Source organism: Equus quagga, chromosome 10, assembly GCF_021613505.1.
Source record: "Equus quagga isolate Etosha38 chromosome 10, UCLA_HA_Equagga_1.0, whole genome shotgun sequence".
Lineage (NCBI taxonomy): Eukaryota > Metazoa > Chordata > Mammalia > Perissodactyla > Equidae > Equus > Equus quagga.
The window spans coordinates 34,892,552-34,910,151 of NC_060276.1; the positions used below are offsets into that span (position 1 = coordinate 34,892,552).

The 17,600-nt window shown below is 39.0% G+C and overlaps 1 protein-coding gene across 3 annotated transcripts in view; it reads right to left on the reverse strand.

The window, feature by feature from the left end:
* The window catches only part of PAK3 (p21 (RAC1) activated kinase 3), a 256,878-nt gene that overhangs the window by 84,220 nt on the left and 155,058 nt on the right, over nucleotides 1-17,600 (reverse strand). For all 3 annotated transcript variants that reach the window (XM_046673736.1, XM_046673735.1, XM_046673734.1), the window contains one exon: nucleotides 7,967-8,168. In XM_046673736.1, the coding sequence (XP_046529692.1) occupies nucleotides 7,967-8,141 (175 nt within the window). In that variant the 5' untranslated portion in view covers nucleotides 8,142-8,168. The remainder of the gene's footprint in view (nucleotides 1-7,966; nucleotides 8,169-17,600) is intronic.

The following is a 17,600-nucleotide window of genomic DNA, read 5'->3' on the forward strand; positions in this document are numbered from 1 at the left end:
AAATTCTAGGTCTGCCCTGCTTTGTAATTAGTAGTGGGGCAACTTTGTGGAAGTTATTTAACCTCTCTAAACTTCTACCTTCCTCTGTAAAATGGGGATAATCCTTGTCTTACCTCTATCATACGAGGTTTGAAGGAGGTAACTGATAGAAAGCACTTTGAACATTGTAACACCCCTAAAACTGCCATCCAAAATACATAATCTCATCAACAATATACTTAGTAACGGTGATTTTGTTTGCTGGAGAACTAAGCAATCTGCCACTTTTTAAATGCAGCACTTCCATTCAATGAGTGATATCATTGGAAAAATAACTACCAAGAAAGAAGATTAAACTGGGCTGTTTTAAACATTCACTGCTCTTATTATAATATCTTTTATTATATCAGCAAATCCCAGAAGTATATCGTTGGGAAGGCCCATGGTGGAAGGCTCATTCTGCCTTCAGCCAGAACCTGCTAAAGCCATGAGAGACCCAAGAGAGAACCTAGAAAATTTCACCCTTGGTAATTCATAATATCCAATTAGCATATCTGAAATTTCTTTACATCTAGTTACACTCCCTCTGGTGGAATAGTAAACCCATTTCCTCCTGCCAGGTCTTCAGTGGCTATGGAAAACAATATATGCCCTCCATAAATTAAGCAGCCTTTAATCTATAGATAAAAACTCATAAGTGGTACCTGCTTCTTCGAGAGCTGCTAGCCACAAGCCAAATTCATAGGTTGGGTGTTCCATAAAGGTGACGGGGGAAAGGAAATTATGATCCCATGTGAGCCCTTCTAGTGACTCCCACTCATACATGCAGGCAGCCATCACCTTCAGTGGTATCATCTTCAAAAACACTCAGTAACAGTGATCATTCTTGAAAATCATTAGGAAGCTGACTCTTACATCCATCTCCTTCCAGGCATACACTAATTCCACACTCATTTACACCCAATTCACATGTGCAACAATTTCAATGGAAAATGTTTGAAAACAAAAAGCAAATATGAGGAAATGTCCTAAACCAGACAATGCTGATCATGTGGATAATTACACAGGGTACAAATTTGAGAGGGGGAAAAAAAGGCCTCATTTGCTTTAAGGAGGAAAGCAACTTCATACTTCTTAGCTAGTGTCACTTTTCCTCTCCTTTCAACAATTCATTTTAATATTTGATACAGCTCCCTTCTGTCTTCCCCTCTTCTCATCCATCCCCTGTATCTTCTCCACCACATAATCTCCCTCTCACACATTATTTCCTCTCTCAATGTTTCCCTGTTGCTTCTTTCCTTTCGTGTATACATCTCTCAGTCCTGCACTCTGCACTTCTCTTGAATTTGACTGTCTGCTGGTTTTAGTGGGCCACCATATTTGTACCTAATTTCCCTGTTTATTGGCCCCAAAATGGAAACACAGGCCCCAGTAGATAGAGTGCATCATCATCCCACCTCCTTCCCATTTCAACCACAGGGGACTTCTAGGAGTAAAGGAGTAGTACAGGAGGCTCTTCTCCTGGGGCACAGCACTGACCCTGGAGGACAAGCAAGATGCCATGCCCTTCAGACTTCCCAAAGGGCATGGCAGTTATCTCCAAAGAGCACTCCTTGCTGCACTATATGGGCTATATTTGGAGAACCAAGAGGAATGTAAACACCATTCAGGATGTAGCAGTCTCTGACATCTGGCTTTCTGATAACAGAACACTCAATTAATTGATACTCCCACTCATTGTTGGTGCAATGATCTTTGAGCTACTGCAAGATCCCAAAGGCTCTTCAGCATCACCGAAGAAAGACTGCATACTGTTCAGTCTAGTTATCATACTAAGTATTTTTTATTGTGCATTAATTAGATGAAAGTTGGTAACGTGCATTGATCAAAACATTTGATTAACAAGACCATAATGATAACTGAGAGTCTTCTTTAATATAATTGTTGCACAGTAACGCTTCCTGCATACTCTAGGAATTAGAACAATATATATGCAATACAATAACAAAACTCTATGGCACTTTAAGAACTTTTTCACATTTATGAACACTCATTTAGAGCCTCAACTTTCTAAAGTCAGCAATATGTAAGCCCATAAAATATACACACCAAATGAGACTCCAACCCACAAAACATCCAAATCAAATGTTAGCACATCTCTATTGTCAAGAATATTTTCTCACCAGCATTTCTTTCAAAAGAACATGAAAAAATTTCTTTCTTTCCTCCTGAGTGGTGATAAAAAGTCCCTTTTCTGAAATTCAGATACATTTCAAAGCACACTGCCATCTTCTTAAGGAAAAATTAAAGCCACTGCAGGCTTTTGGATGCCAGGAACATAGATTACCACAGATTCACTTTGTCCTGTTCCAAGGCAGTGTAATAACGTAGAACAAGCATAGGATTTGGAGTCAGAGAGACCTGGGAGACTTCTGGCTTCCATCATTTGCTATATGACCCTGGGCTATCTACCTGAACGCTTTCAGCTTAAATTGCCTCATCTGTAAAAAGGGGATAAGACAGAGTCATTGTAAGGATTAAAATACTGAATACACGTAACGTGCCTGGCACATAGCTTGGCATCCAGGAACTAGTCAGTAAATGGAAGATTACCTGCTGTTCATCTTGATTTGGTTATATTCAACTATCCTCTCACACTCCTCCAGGAAGAGGGCCCTTCACTTCATTCCCAGGCTCACCAGCTCCCAAATCTCTCTGCATTCCCCACAAACAAAATGCACATGAACTGTGCTCTCTAAAGACACAGCCCTTCACACAGCACTGCATGTCCCCTGAAACACATCTAATGCTCAAGTGCAGCACAAGACACAAGACACATAAGTACGCTTCAGAAGACAAAGACGTCACACAGAACATGTCACTTCCCAATGCAGCCTCACCTGCTTCTTTCCCACATGTTCTTCCAAGCTTCAAGTCCTTAACAATGATTATTTTTATTGGCACTATGCCATTTTCAGAGTCCTGGCTAACTCATTTGCCCCATTGCCTTTGCCTTTTTTGGTTTATTTACTCATGTATTTTTTCATGTATTTATTTATTCGTCCATATATTTATTCCCCACCTTGCTCCAAAACGGATATAAGGTGGCTTAAAAGAATACAAAAAATACAATATAAATTCAAAGTAGATAAGAAAGTAAAAGGGAAAAAAAGAGAGGAATATAAAATGGAGCCTGGGACCGGTCCAGTGTCATAGTGGTTAAGTTTGCATGCTCTGCTTTGGCAGCCCATGGTTCACAGGTTCGAATCCCAGGTGTGGACCTAGCACCACTTGTCAAGCCATGCTGTGGCGGCATCCCACAAAAAGAGAGGAAGATTGGCACAAGATGTTAGCTCAGCAACAATCTTCCTCAAGCAAAAAGAGAAAGATTGGCAACAGATGTTAGCTCGGGGCCAATCTTCCTCACAAAAATAAAATAAAATAAAATAAAATAAAATAAAATGGAGCCTGAAAGAAAGCTAATACAAAGTGCATACATTCCACAGAGTCCCATTACCAGTGCTATGCATGGGCCACACATTTGGCTCCAAGCTTTCTAGTAGCCAACAAAAGAGAAACCTGATCAGTCCCACACTTCACAGGGTCCATAAAATAAAATCAAACCACTTGTTTAGGATATCCTTTCCTGATCTAAATTCTGAAAACTTTTATATAATGAAGTATCATAAAATGGTGGCAAATTGTCTCTCCTAATTTGCTCCAACACCAAGATTCAGCTCCTGGAACAGTCTCCAACAAAGATAGATCCTCAATCTTGACATCATATCCATTCTTATTTTTCTTCTACCTGTCTCTTGAAGTTTCATTTGGTCAATGAAATGTCGTTAATAAAGAGACTTTTGAAAACAAACAAAAACCTCTGTTGTCACCAAAGCGAGTATTTTCATTTAAATAAAGAAATAGACATTGTGACATTATTTATGACAAAAATTTGGAAAGAACTTCAGATATCCAACAAAAGGAAATGGTTAAATAAACCATGATGTCACTATATAATGAAATATTATACACCATCAAAAATGACACTTATAAAGACTTTTTAAAAATGCAGGAAAATATTCATGGTAAAAATGTTAAGTGAAAAAGTGGGATATAAAACTGTATGTATTATGATCTTAACTATGTAAAAAAGTATACGTGTATAAATAGCCATAAAAACGTCTGAAAGGCAATACACCAAAATGTTAACATTGCTTCTGAGATTTGTGAATATGGGTGATTTTTATTTTTTTCTGTACGCTTGTCTTTATTTTCCAAATGTTTGCCATTGATGAACAATTTCTATATGATGAGAAGGAGGAGGACCAGGAAGAAAAATATCAACCCAGTTAGTTATCTTTGGCTTGTGAAATTATGGGCCATTTTAATTTTCTTTTCAAATTTTCTATAATTGACATATAAATTCTAGGTAGGGACAAAGTTGCTTAAAAAAAGAAACAAGGATTCTAAAACCTAGTTTTGTGGTAGTTTGTTTGTAAGGTCCAGAATGATACAAGTTTATTTAGCACTTTTTAATTTGACTTTTAATAGCACTCTGATATTTAGAGTTACATTTGATTATCAGAAATACCTTGTGAGGTAGGCGAGGTATGACCGTCTTCATTTAACAGGTGATGAAACTGAGGCTCAGAGAAAGTAAGTGACCAGCCCAAAGTCACAATCATCAGTAGCAGAGCTGAACTCAAACCCAGGTCTCCAAAGCCCGAGTCCAGTGCTCTTTCCATTCATTCAAGGCTGACTGTGGCATAACTCAAGCAGCCACCAAGGGGCAGAGACAGAGAGACAGGAACCCCTCCTGACCTATGAGGCTCAGGTTCCTGAGTGATTCCCAAGGTAGGAGAGTTGGGCTGAGGAAATGATGATTTTTAGGAGGTAAACAAAAGGAGGCAGGGAACGTGAGGTCACATGTGAACTCTTGAAACCCTCAGAAATATTTTTTTGTGCAGTAAAACAAAGCAATAACAACAGTACATTACATAAAAAAGAATAATGAGAGTTTACATAGCTTAATTGAGTAAAAATGATAGGCACTACATAGTTTCCTTTTAGATCCTGTGATGATTTCCAGAAGTGATGAGGATGTACCATTCATTATGGCAGTGGAAAATGGGGGTGACAATGAAGCAATGAACAGAGGTGGACTCTTAGTTCAAATCATGGATCTCCATGCTCTCAGTCATCTAAGTCCAAGCCTGAAATTGTAACAACTTGCTTTTGGCTTTAGCCATATCAAGCAAGTGAATTTAAGTCATATGACTTAATAACTTTGGCTCTTCTGAAGATGCTGTCTTCTCAAGTCTTTTTTGAAGATATCTTACCACTTCTGCATAGAGTTCAAATTAATCACTCAAGCTTTGCCCAAAGGCAGCTTATCAGCTGTCCAGCATGGGTATTTAAATGGCACTACTTGATGATTTAGGCTCTTCTGAGGTTGCTTCTTCCCAATAGGGTGTTGTAAAAAGACTCTTAGGAGTCTCTTTACAGAGTTCAATTAAATCAATTCAAGCTTTGTCTGAAGGCAGCTTAGACTGCTGCGCTGCAACAGTTTCATGGGACTACTTGACGATGTAAGTTCTGCTGAAGATGGTTTCTGTAAAATGTGATTTTCTTTGAAGGCATCATAGCACCTCTTTATAGAATTCTAAATTACTCAAGCTTTGAACAGGTAAGGTTTGACATGTAAAAGTATCACTTTTCTTTACTTTCTTGGGGAGGTTTTAATCTTGATCTAAAAAATTCGCTCCTGTTGCTTATAACTGTATTTGTCTCCAGTCCCATAGCTTCCTAATTATCTTCATCATCACTTATGGTAATCACCTTAGGGGGACTGGAAGCTTCCTGAGAGTCATCTTTCAGCAGCATCAAATCACTTGAATTAGTGTCAACAGGCTCAAATTCAACTTTAGCCAATGATTGCTCCTGTACCAAATGTTCATTCTCATCCACAGATCCTTCTTGATCCAAAGATTCTTTGTCTTCAGGAGGAACCACTGAAACTTACTTTACCATCTCTAGCCAAATCTTCTCCCAGATCACATTAATGATAGGCTCTGTTAAACTATCTAACGCCACTTTTATTAAGAATACAGCATTAGTGCTGGTGTAGGAATCCCATGCTCTAGGATCTTCAGACAGAAAAACGTTTGCAAGATTTTGAACAACAAAGTTATATGTTAGTTTGGCATAAATCTTCTTGAATGGCTGAATCAAACACTGACCTAAGGGCTCAAGGATCTGAGACATGCAACTAGTTATAAAGACAACCGCAACATTAGGATGCACGTTGGCAACTGTATCTGAGGTGCTGAAAGGACTGTGAAGAATCAGCAGGACTTTGAAGTCAAGATTTTTTTTTCTTTTTAATTGTCCTGAACTTTCACAAGAAAGCACTGTTCAAACTATTCCTTACGGAGAAAAGGAGTCTTCCAGGCTTTTCTGTTTGCATGCCAGTACACCAGAAACTCGGCTCAGTTTTTTCTCCTGAGAAGATCTGGGCACAGTTTTTTGTAGAGCAGCAATGGTTTCACTGTGAGGTCACCGGAAGTATTAGCACAAAACAGAATTGTCAGCCTTTCTGTTTTTTCTAACTTTGTGTTAACATCAGTTGGCTCCTGCTCTTTGAAAGGGCAAGTGTATTATTCAAGGGCTTCCAAAGCATGGCGAACTCAACAGCATCAAAGATTTGTGCAGGCACATTACTCCCTTCTTTAATCACTTTCGCCAGTTGTGGCAGATATAACACAGGAGTAGCAGGATCGAGTGGTTCTTTCTCCAGTACCATTGCCATGTAAGACCTGGTCTCCAGCTCATGGCACACCATAAATTTCTCAAACCATCTCTTGCTTCTAGCAAAATTTTTTCCTGGACTCACTTTATTATCTGAAAACATGTCTTCCAAATTTCCTCTTGCATAGTCACAGATGCCTTGCATGGACAGTGTTTTGTTATTCGTTTGTTTGTCTTCAATCCAGGTTTAACATCATTTCCATCTTTTCTATCCTTGGGTCACAAGGGATAAAGCATTTCTTAAATGACATAGGTGCACAAGAAGCAATACTGGCCCCAATAAGAGTTTCAGTTTTCCTTATGGTACGAATTGTGGATTCATTAACATCATATAAACGACCTACAAAGCTATCTGTTTTACCTTGAAGAAGTAGATTAACAATGTCCCTTTTTTCTTCTAAAGACATCACCTTTTGGCAACTTTCTGTGGTGCCGGTGTCCTTGTACTTGCTTTAGTCTCTTCTGCCTCAAGAAGCCATGTTCCAGCTGTATGCTAATCAACGCAACCTAACAATTACTTACTAGAGATTTTATATTCCCCAGTTTTACAAAGTGTCAGCACATGATATTTAAGCACCAAATGGTATTACGAACAACACAAGAATAAATGATAATATATTGTTGTGATTCTCAGTGCAAATAGGGCTGATCGTAGAGGGGACAACCAGCAGAAGAATGAGAGAAGAAACAAATGACTCAGAAGTTTTTTCCCACCTTGTGATATAGTCAGACAATAATGTGGCAACTGGACCTACTCCCGTATACTCAATTCAAAATTTTCACAGTTATCAAAAAGGTATACAGAAGTAAATCCGCTTATACTCAAATTTCCAATAAGACAACTTTCAGTTAGGAAGCAATTACTGTAAATTCTCTAAGTTGTCAGAAAGAAAGTCGCTGTTTATATATTCAAGATAGTACTATTCCTACGATTTCCCTTGGCTTAACACTATGAATTTAATTTTATGTGAAAGGCAAATACAGCATAAATGTATTTTCTATAAACCCACAGCAAGTCAATCAAACATTATCCTCTGACAAAATGCAACCTCGAAGACGTAGATGTAAAGGTCAGGCAGGCCCTGCACAGCCAACGCTCAAGAAATGACTACCCACGAAAGAAAGTGACAATGAAAGAACCAACTAGCCCCTTTTCAATGCCCGGCCACTGATACTTTACTTTTATCCCCTCCTCCTGGGAAGATAGAGCGAAGCCTGGCTTTCTTATTCTTCTCTTCAGGGGCCATGGGAAGTGGTTTGGAGCTGTGGTTGAGAGCTGAAGAATCCCGGTTGTTACTATTCATCCTCAGTGGGGGAGCTGGGGGTTTCTCTTCATTATCCAGACCGTCAGACATTTTCAGTTACAACTGATCGCACAGCTCCTAAATAAAAGGAGGAGAAAACAGGTGTTAAGAAAGGAGGGGTCTAAAAATAACCTAGTAAATATGGGGATTCTAACACCTTAGAAACAAAAGCATTGGTTTCACGTTTTCTCAGGTCTTGCGTTGACCATTTTGAGGGGTTTCTTTTCTAGAGGTGAGGGGGCTGCCTCCCTAAAGACCAAGGATTCAATTTCCCAAGAGGAAAGTGAAGGCAATAACTAATGGCTTTTCAATATGTATACACAAACACATAAGGTCCCTTCCTTTTCTCACAATGAAACTTTACTTTCTGCTGTGCACTCACAGTCTTTTAATGAACAATTTACAATCTTTCTTATTTAAAAATTCTATACTGATGATCATCATGGTCAGGTAGTACAACCTCCTCAGAGTCTGGAATTGACACAGGTTTGGCTGTTGATTTTTAATGGCCCACAACAATGATTCGTTAGCCACTTTAACACTAGGATAACTTTGGCGTCTGATTCTTACCTGTGTGTACTTGATTTACAAAACACACTCTACCGTTTTACGGGAAAAAACTAAGGAACAGAGCCAGCCCTGATGGCCTAATGGTTAAGTTCAGTGCCCTCCACTTCAGCAACCCGGGTTTGGTTCCTGGGCATGGAACCACATCACTCATCTGTCAGTAGCCATGCTGTGGCAGCTGCTCACAAGAAGAACCAGAAGAACTTACAACTATACACAACTATGTACTGGGGCTTTGGGAGCAGGAAGGAAGAGGAAAAAGGAGGAAGATTGGCAACAGATGTTGGCTTAGGGCAAATCTTCCCCTGCAAAAAAAATAAATAGGATTCTGTCAAAAAAAAAAAAAAACAACTAAGAAACAATCTAGTAGACCTAGTGGTTTCAGCAGTGGGGTATACTGATAGGGGAAACAATGCCAATCTTCAGGTAGCAAGTAGAAGATAAAGCTGAGCAAAACGTCACCATGAGCAAAGAGGAGCTCCAAGGAGAGGACCGCATCCTGAGGAGGGACCATAACCTTACTCCGTGCCATATTTTACGTCCTGGAACAGGGAACAAGGGAATCGACAAGGGTAATGGGGTTGTAAGAAGCAGTCTTGGTTTTAGCAACTTATCTGCTCTGAATTTCATTATCCTTTAGTATCTTGTGCTTACAGCTGAACACATTCATATTCATCCTGGGAGGGTAAAGTGAACTGGAAAAGCATGGGCTCCTCAAGGAAGTGTTTGTTTCCATTTTCCTATTCTAATTCGAGTCCTTCATTAGAGACCTGACACTTGCCATCACAAGTCAGGTGTTAAGAGTACCTTCCCAGTTAATTTCCAGTTTGAATACAAGGAAAATCAAATCGCATTTCAGCAAAATCTCTGTAAATTCATCAAGTATTAACTAACACTAATTTAGGAGCATAAGAGCTCTCCAAACACAACTTAGCATATCACTTTATTCCCACAACAGTTACTATAAACAAACCTAAGTACACCACCAACAAAAACAGGGGTCTCCTGATTGCTGCTGTAATGAGAATTAATCTATCATAATTCATTTTAGCCCTTTTAGTGAGTACAATTTGTTTATTTTCAGTAATGAACTCTAAGTTGCATCATGTTATATGGAGAATTTAAAATATTCTACTATGTTCTAAATTCTCTCAAATATTTACAGCCTATAAGTATTCAAGAATACATTAGTATCAATTAGTAGCTTCTCCATCTGCACGGGTGACTGCCAACTAACAATGATTGGCTTGATCTTGATTTGGACAAGAGATTTCTTTTCCTTTGCCTAAGTGTTACAGCTAGTACTATCTTAATGAATTAAGACCAATTCTGTATTTTTTTTTCAGTAACCATGATAGTGACAATACTCGGTAATAAATGTTTTGTCACCAATGACAATTTGATAAGCCTCACATTTTCCTATATAGGTAAAACCACAGCACAAGATAAAACGAAAAAGTGACTGTGATGTCAAGGTTAAAGCAGATTCATAGATACTGCTGGTTCTAGTAAATATTTTAACTAGAATATGAAACCAGTGCTAATGGGCCTGCATTCCCCTTTGCATTTTGATTTTGGTCCTTCTAAATTCACTGTTTCTCCAGAATAAAAGTGAGTTTAAGACTGACTTCACCAGTGGAATTATTCTGTATTGGACAGTGTCATGGTTTTTAATTTAGTCATTGAGAAGAATTTGCCACCAGAAACAAAGTACTAACTTTTTCTTTCTTTCTTTTTTTTTTTTTTAACTTTTCTGGGTTCAATAATAATGCCTGAATATGAGGTGATTATTACATAAAGCTCAGATATACAAAATATAGCTTGGTAAAAATAATGAAATTGGAAAGTTATTGCAAAAGAACTGAGGATTTAAATAGAAATACCTAGGAGATAGGATTCCAAAAAATGTGTCTCATAGGGAGAGAGAACCACGATATTCTGGATGATACATATTTTCTGATGACACATTACTTAACTCAGGATGACAGAAGTCAGAGAAACATGCATGGCCTCCTTAAAATGATATACAAAGCTGATCTTGCATAATAAGGCAAGTAAGAGTCTGGGCCAGTCAGGGTTCTAGTGCACCTATGTAATTTAAAATACTAGGCTCCTTTGTTCTTGATAAATAGGTGTGGCCAATGGAGTGGCCTTTTTCATTCCTAATTATGCTCTCTGGCCAGAGACTCAAAAGGTAGATGCCCTGATTCTTTTCAGGCTGCCTGATTATCCCGACCTTATTTGACCAAGTATATTTTAGGTTGGGAGGAAAGGGCTACTTGGGATATAAAACTCAACCTATACTCTCCTATGTTACACTAGAAATCCCTGACCAAAATTTCACCACCACACACGTGCTGCGGTCCATATCACAGGCATTCTCCAAAGGACCCAGTTTGTATGGCACAGCTTTCTACTGCCCAGCAAACTGGAATTGTTTTAATTCCATTCAACTCATCAGGGGATTACAAGAGGAGTTGGGATAAACCTTTCACAGAGATGGAAATGAAATTGAAGAATCTTTGTCCAGTCCCACACCAGGAACATGAAGCATGAACCAAATAATCACTCTGTTCACCTAGATATTTCAGATTTGGTTTTGCTTGAATTATCCCAATATTACTTCAGCTCTTTGTTACCCTTTACAAGGCACAACCAATCTTCATCTTCTAATGATTCCAGGTAATTCTGATGTGATGACAAAGGAACAGCGCAGGATGCTCTTGTTATCTTTAACTCACCTTCAAAGCAAGTGCTTCAAAACAAACTTTTAGAAAACCAGTTGATGAAGAAAGGGTAGGTACCTGTAAAGAATCCTTGCTGTTAATGTATTTGTTTCCCAAGTGGGAGGTGTCTCCGACTATTCCACAAATGTAGAAAAAAGGGGGAATTCTATTGCGTTATGTTTGTAAACAATGCAAATTTACTAAGCCGGGTCCCTCCCCTGAGACAGCTTTCTACAACGGATACTATTAACGGATTGCTGGTTCAATCTGCCTATGATGTCATTATTTCCAAGATCTTGAAAGAGACTATTTTGTTTGGGGTGGCTGTAGGCTCTATTTCAAGAATTGTACAAAAGCATCATTATTCTCTAGGAACCCAATCAAAAAACTGTTTATCTTTGAAGTTTAACTGTTGTCGTTCACTTCTGCAACAGAATAGAAACTTGCAAGTGAGTGGCACGTTGGACCTAGACACAGGCCATTCATTTCCCTTTTAGAACTTGGCCCTTGGCATTGTGGAGAAATAGCTAACTTTAATGGACAATAGCAACAATTTATATGTGTTCACAAATTGATTTCATACTTGGCTACTATGTTTTTCAGAAAGAATTCAAATATCTTCTGTGGAGAGTACACATTTTTGATCCAGCCCTTGGGACCTAATGTGGTTTATCAATGCTCTATAATTACAATTGAAATTCATCAGCAGTAAGAAATGAGCCTCTTGTCTCATGATAACCAATGAGCCTGAATGCCCCTTTTTCAGAGTCCTAGGAAAGATTAAAGATTACTTATTTCCCTCCCTCCTCATCTTCCTTTTCCTCTCTCTTCCCCTCCCCTAAAAAATAAGTGTGAGGGCACATGCACACAGGTACATACACAAATACATACACACAGCCATTCACTGTCCTGCCTTTTGACACAGAGATTACTGAAATCATTTTAGAGGAAAACTTTTATCAAGATGCATGGCAACTTTAAATGAAATGATTAAGTATTATAAACGTTTTTCATTATTTTCTCATTCCTCCAAAACGCATTCTCTTAGTGCAGTGCCAAACTAGACATTCAGAGAATGCTCAGTAGGTTGAAAAAGAAAGCCACCAACACGCATTTTCCAAGAGTCAAGGGGAAAGATAAGTAATAAATCATACTCTAGCTAATGGGGCCAAAATTTATCCTATGGTATAGGTTGACTTGGATGCAACCAAAAATTCCAAATGCACTCATTTGTCACAGGTGCTCTACCCAGGTGTGTGAAGGGTGAGACTCCAGAAACAACTGCCCTACAACTTTCAAGGTCACCTATTAAGCTAGAAGCAACTGAAATATTTTCATTAGATCTGGTGCCATCAGAGACAACCCACAAGTATTACTCTGTTTTCAAAATATAAATAACTGTTTATTTACATATTTTCCCAAGGAGAAACAAACTAATACTGGCCTCCTTTCAAAAACAAAAGCCAAGACCAGCAGATGCATAGCCATGATCTAGTAAACCCAGAGGTAAAGTTCCAAAACCACCAACCACACAAAGCTATTACTACAAATCAGTGAACACACCAATATTGCTTAATATCCTTTCCATATCAAAGTACAGGATATTACACAGGAATGAGATGTACCCTAGAGGATATTTCCAGGGTGAAATTCCTAATGTTTCTGAGATAACTACATGAAGAATAGGGTTGAAAGACACCTTGAACTGACGAGAAGAGGACCAAACTAACATGAGCACATATGAAAGAAGATGGATTTTAGGATCTCAAAAATGTAGTAAACAAGTCAAAGAACTTTCACTATGCTAAAACATGTAACAAAACATGACAGTGTTTCAAATTTCTAGAATTTGGGAAATCTCTATAACAAGAATTAGCTCTACAGATCAAGACAAATTGAACTTTTAATGACAGCTTCCAGACTTCAACGTATTAAATAAACATAGATGTAAAGTCAGCCAACGTCTCCTTAGACAATGATATCAACACTGGGCTGGTCTTTGTATTTGAGGAGTAGGTTGCTGCTTTTACTATCAGAATGATGTATACACTGAATGGCACTTTGGTGGTAGAAAAAAGGATCCAAGAGTTACCTGCTGGCTCTTTACTGGGCTCCCTTGTAAACACAAGCATACATTTTCAAGATGGCTAGCCGAGCTTCTAGGTACAGACTGTGACTGAGAAACAAACTATGGTTTGCTAACTAGCCTACACAGATACTAAACCCACTCTATCTTGGATGCATTATTAGCAACTAAACCAACCGGCTCAGATACTTATGACTGACAATGTAAGATGTAGTGGACTGTTTTTGATTGCCAAAAAAAGAAAAGAAGAAAATCATCTAGCCTTCCACAAAGGGGACAATGTATTATAATTTGAAGAAAGATTATACATTGCTTTACATTTCTACGGCAACTTGCATTTGAAGATTTCTAGTGACGTTTTAAACATTTAATTTCCATAATATGCTAAGATGCCAAAGAGGAGAGAAAGGATTAATTTCATTTTACAGGGAAGAGAACAAGCCAGGACTGGGTCTTCTCACAGCTCTAAACCCATACTCCCATTCCCAGACTAGGTGGACAACGGACAGCCCAACCATTAACTATAGCCAGCTAGATGAACCCAACTTAGCATTTCCATCAACTTGTCTCAAATTGCACAAAGTCATTACACATGGCATTCTCCTCACTAGATCATAAGCTCCTTGAGGGTAAGGCCCCCTCAGTTACAACTGTATGCTTTCATACTGTCTAGTACAGTGCCTTGTTCCCAGTAGGCATTAAATACACACATGTGAGGTAATGAAACAGACCTCTATATGTTCTATGCATTTGCTGTGGCTCTGAGTAAGTTTTTCATAATGTTGTACAAGCCTATATGCCTACCTGAAGCAGATCTGTGCCAAGAAGGCATGTTCGGAAATATTGGCACTAATCCCATTGCTAAGAAATTGGACATCATGTAGAAGCCAGCTACCATCTGATCATCAACACCTCATTTTTTACCATACAACTTTGTAATATCCAAAGAACATCCATGTCTTGCTCTTACTTGAGTCATACACCAACATGTAAAGAAGGGAGTACGATCCCCATTTGCCATATGAGGAATTTACAGAGCATAGAGGTTAAGTGACTTACCCAGGGTCACAAAATAAGTGAAAGAACTGAGACTAGTATCTCAAACTGTTCTCAATTCCCTTTTCACTACACCAATACAATGTGTATCCAAGTAAACCTACAAACACACACACACACACTCTTCATATATGTATATATACACACACACACACTTTTAGCCTCAAAAAATATTCATATGACAGTTATAGCTTTTTCATTTCAACCCACTCAGGCTGGTACTTACTGATTTCACCTGCTTTTCTCATCCAAAGACCCAAGGCTAGGTGATTTACTGACAGAACTCCAACAGGTTTCACTGGCAGGTAGTACCAATTCTTAGACTGCCTTGTTTGGGAGCTTGTCTGTTCTGGGGCACTCACCAAGGGAACTCTGCTATCAGAGACAGGGGTGTGCTGTTTCAGAGAGCCTCGCCTGGGAGATACCATTACAGTGTGTAATGGAGGGAAGCCATTTCTAAGATCATTTGATCAGGAGGAGCTGAGCTACTTGTTAGGCAGATTTGCAAAAGCAGCCAGACAAGCAAGGGAGGTACTAGCTCTTTTTACAGCCGCCTAGTTTCAACCTTAGATCCTGTAAAAGATAGCTCACTACTGACATACACACAAGCACACTCACACACAATACATTCATGTTCTCTCTCATACAAACGAGCAAATGAGGTCGGTTCTGCTGTAGTCCTGTTCTCTGCTAACATCTTTACGAGTGACTTCCATTGTTTCCAGCAGGAACTTGACATTAATTGAACCCAATAAGCCAACATATTATAGTTGCAAATTGCAATGATAGGTTGCAAATAAGGAAATCGATAGGTATACCCCAGCATCCAAACCTAATATACTGCATATATTACGTGGGACAAATAGTTCTTTTTCCAATGACTTCTTAAGCTTTTAAATATATGCAGCACCATACTTTATTATTCATTGTGTATGCTACATGAGCTAATGCCAAGAAAATGCTAATGATCATTTGACGTGTATTTATATTTGCACACTGATGCATTATTACAGGTTTCAGCTTTTCATTTCAAAATTGATGCTTCTAAGAAGAGAAAATAAAATGCATAAAGAACAGAGATAGAAATTTTTTTTAAACATAAAAAACCAGAAATGACTCCCTTAGAAGATGCCTCAAAGAAATGCGTGGGAAAAAGAAAAGAGTAGCAAAACCTAGTAATAAAACATTTCCTAGTTCTTGAAAAAGAATGTAGTATCCTTGGAAACATTCAGATGGAAAAAGTTAGATGCAGACTAACAGCCCAATGAGCAGGATATGGTAAACCGATGTCTTGAGTCTCTGGCGTTCTAGCTGCTCTGTGTTACTATGTATGGGTGATAATTATACCCTTCCCTGATCCACTCCAGTGAAACAGCCACAAATTTCCTCAAATTCAAGCCTAAAAACTCAATTTCCGAATTTCCTATGGCTTTCTGTACCCCATACAGATGCTTAAATATTGTTTTCCAATCTGCATGCCATGGCTCATCATCCTAGGTCCTTGCTCTATTCTCAATTTCTCTGTACCCAAATCAGTTTTCTAGAGGGAAGGTGCCCACTGCATGTCTGAAGAGAAGAGCTACACGGGTTCAGTTGAGATCTTGGTATTATTTATAAACCAGGCATCTAGATCAATTTAGCAAAGCTCATACTTCACCCCAAAAATGACATTATGCCAGAACTTGATGTCAAAGAATTTGAGCTGGCATAAAATGCAGCAACTCTTCTTCAAGCTTTTGCCCCATAACCTAAGTTTAATTTATATGCCCACATTTTTAAAAAGTTGAGCGTGTGTCTCAGTATCTTATTTGGGGGCTATCATTAAGGAAGAGGAATTACCATATATTGAAAAAAAAAAAGGCTTCCTCAAATACTGATGTAAGAATGGGACATGACAAGACCTACTTTCCGTCTACCCACTTCAAAAATGATAGGGGATGAACATTCAGCTGCCCACAGCCTTAGTTGTAAGAATTGCCCATCTCTTACCCCTACTAAAGACGAATTTCTTGTCTTAAAAAAACTGGCCATGGGCCTAAGAAAGGATCATAATGCACTCAAAGAAATTCTAGAAACCAAAAGTCTGATCTGAAGGATGACCTCACAGTTGAGCATATTGGCTTTCCCATGCCGGCTTACAAAAGTTTATTTGCAAGTTGTTGGACGCACCAAGTAGTTTGTTCCCCTTGCGCCCATTACTCTAACACCTGGTTGCAGCTGCTACTGTCCACATATATAAAATACAGCTCATCATTGGCTTATGCTAGAGCAGATCCCTTCTGCAGCACGTGATCAGCTTTACTTTCCCAGTGCTCTCACACAAAGAAAAGACTGCTATGTGCATAAGTTTTCCTGTGGCCCTGGAAAGCCCCCAGGCTGAGAACACAGGACCCAGCCCTCACCTCAAAGGAAGATATGGCATCCTGCTAGGAAAATTGCAGATAAAGCAGAAGCAGGGTTTGGTACAAGGAGCTGGAGTCAGGAGGCCCGAGGGGGAATCAGTCAGTAGTTCCCAAATTATTCCAGAGGAGCCTGGACTGTGGCCTAGAACACATCTTGACAAAAATTTGGGGGAGTTAAAGCAGAGGAAAGCTGGCTAGTTATAATACATATATATAACTCTGCATTATAACTCTGTATCAAATGATGTTCATCTCAGAGTGTTCTTTCTCCTTTAAGATTGAGCCTAATACATTCCTGCACTTATAATCAGTTCAGCCCACCATGAGCTGGTTTTGTGGCCTTTAGCACCTGCCTGGGTATGCCCTATATTCTTCTGCCCAGCTCAGTAATGAGGGTCTATAGGTTAAACAGCTGTATAAAGAGAGGAAAAGATCTTACGTCAGCCCAATGTTGCTTTTTACAGGAAAATAAACCAATTACATGCTTTCCTCTTGTAGATTTCTGGTTGACTTTCAAAGAATCCTGGGGCCGCCCCTGTGGCCAAGTGGCTAAGTTCATGTGCTCCAATTCAGTGGCCCGAGATTTCACCAGTTTGGATACTGGGCACAGACCTAGCACAGCTCATCAAGCCATGGTGAAGTGGTGTCCCACATGGCAGAACTAGAAGGACTT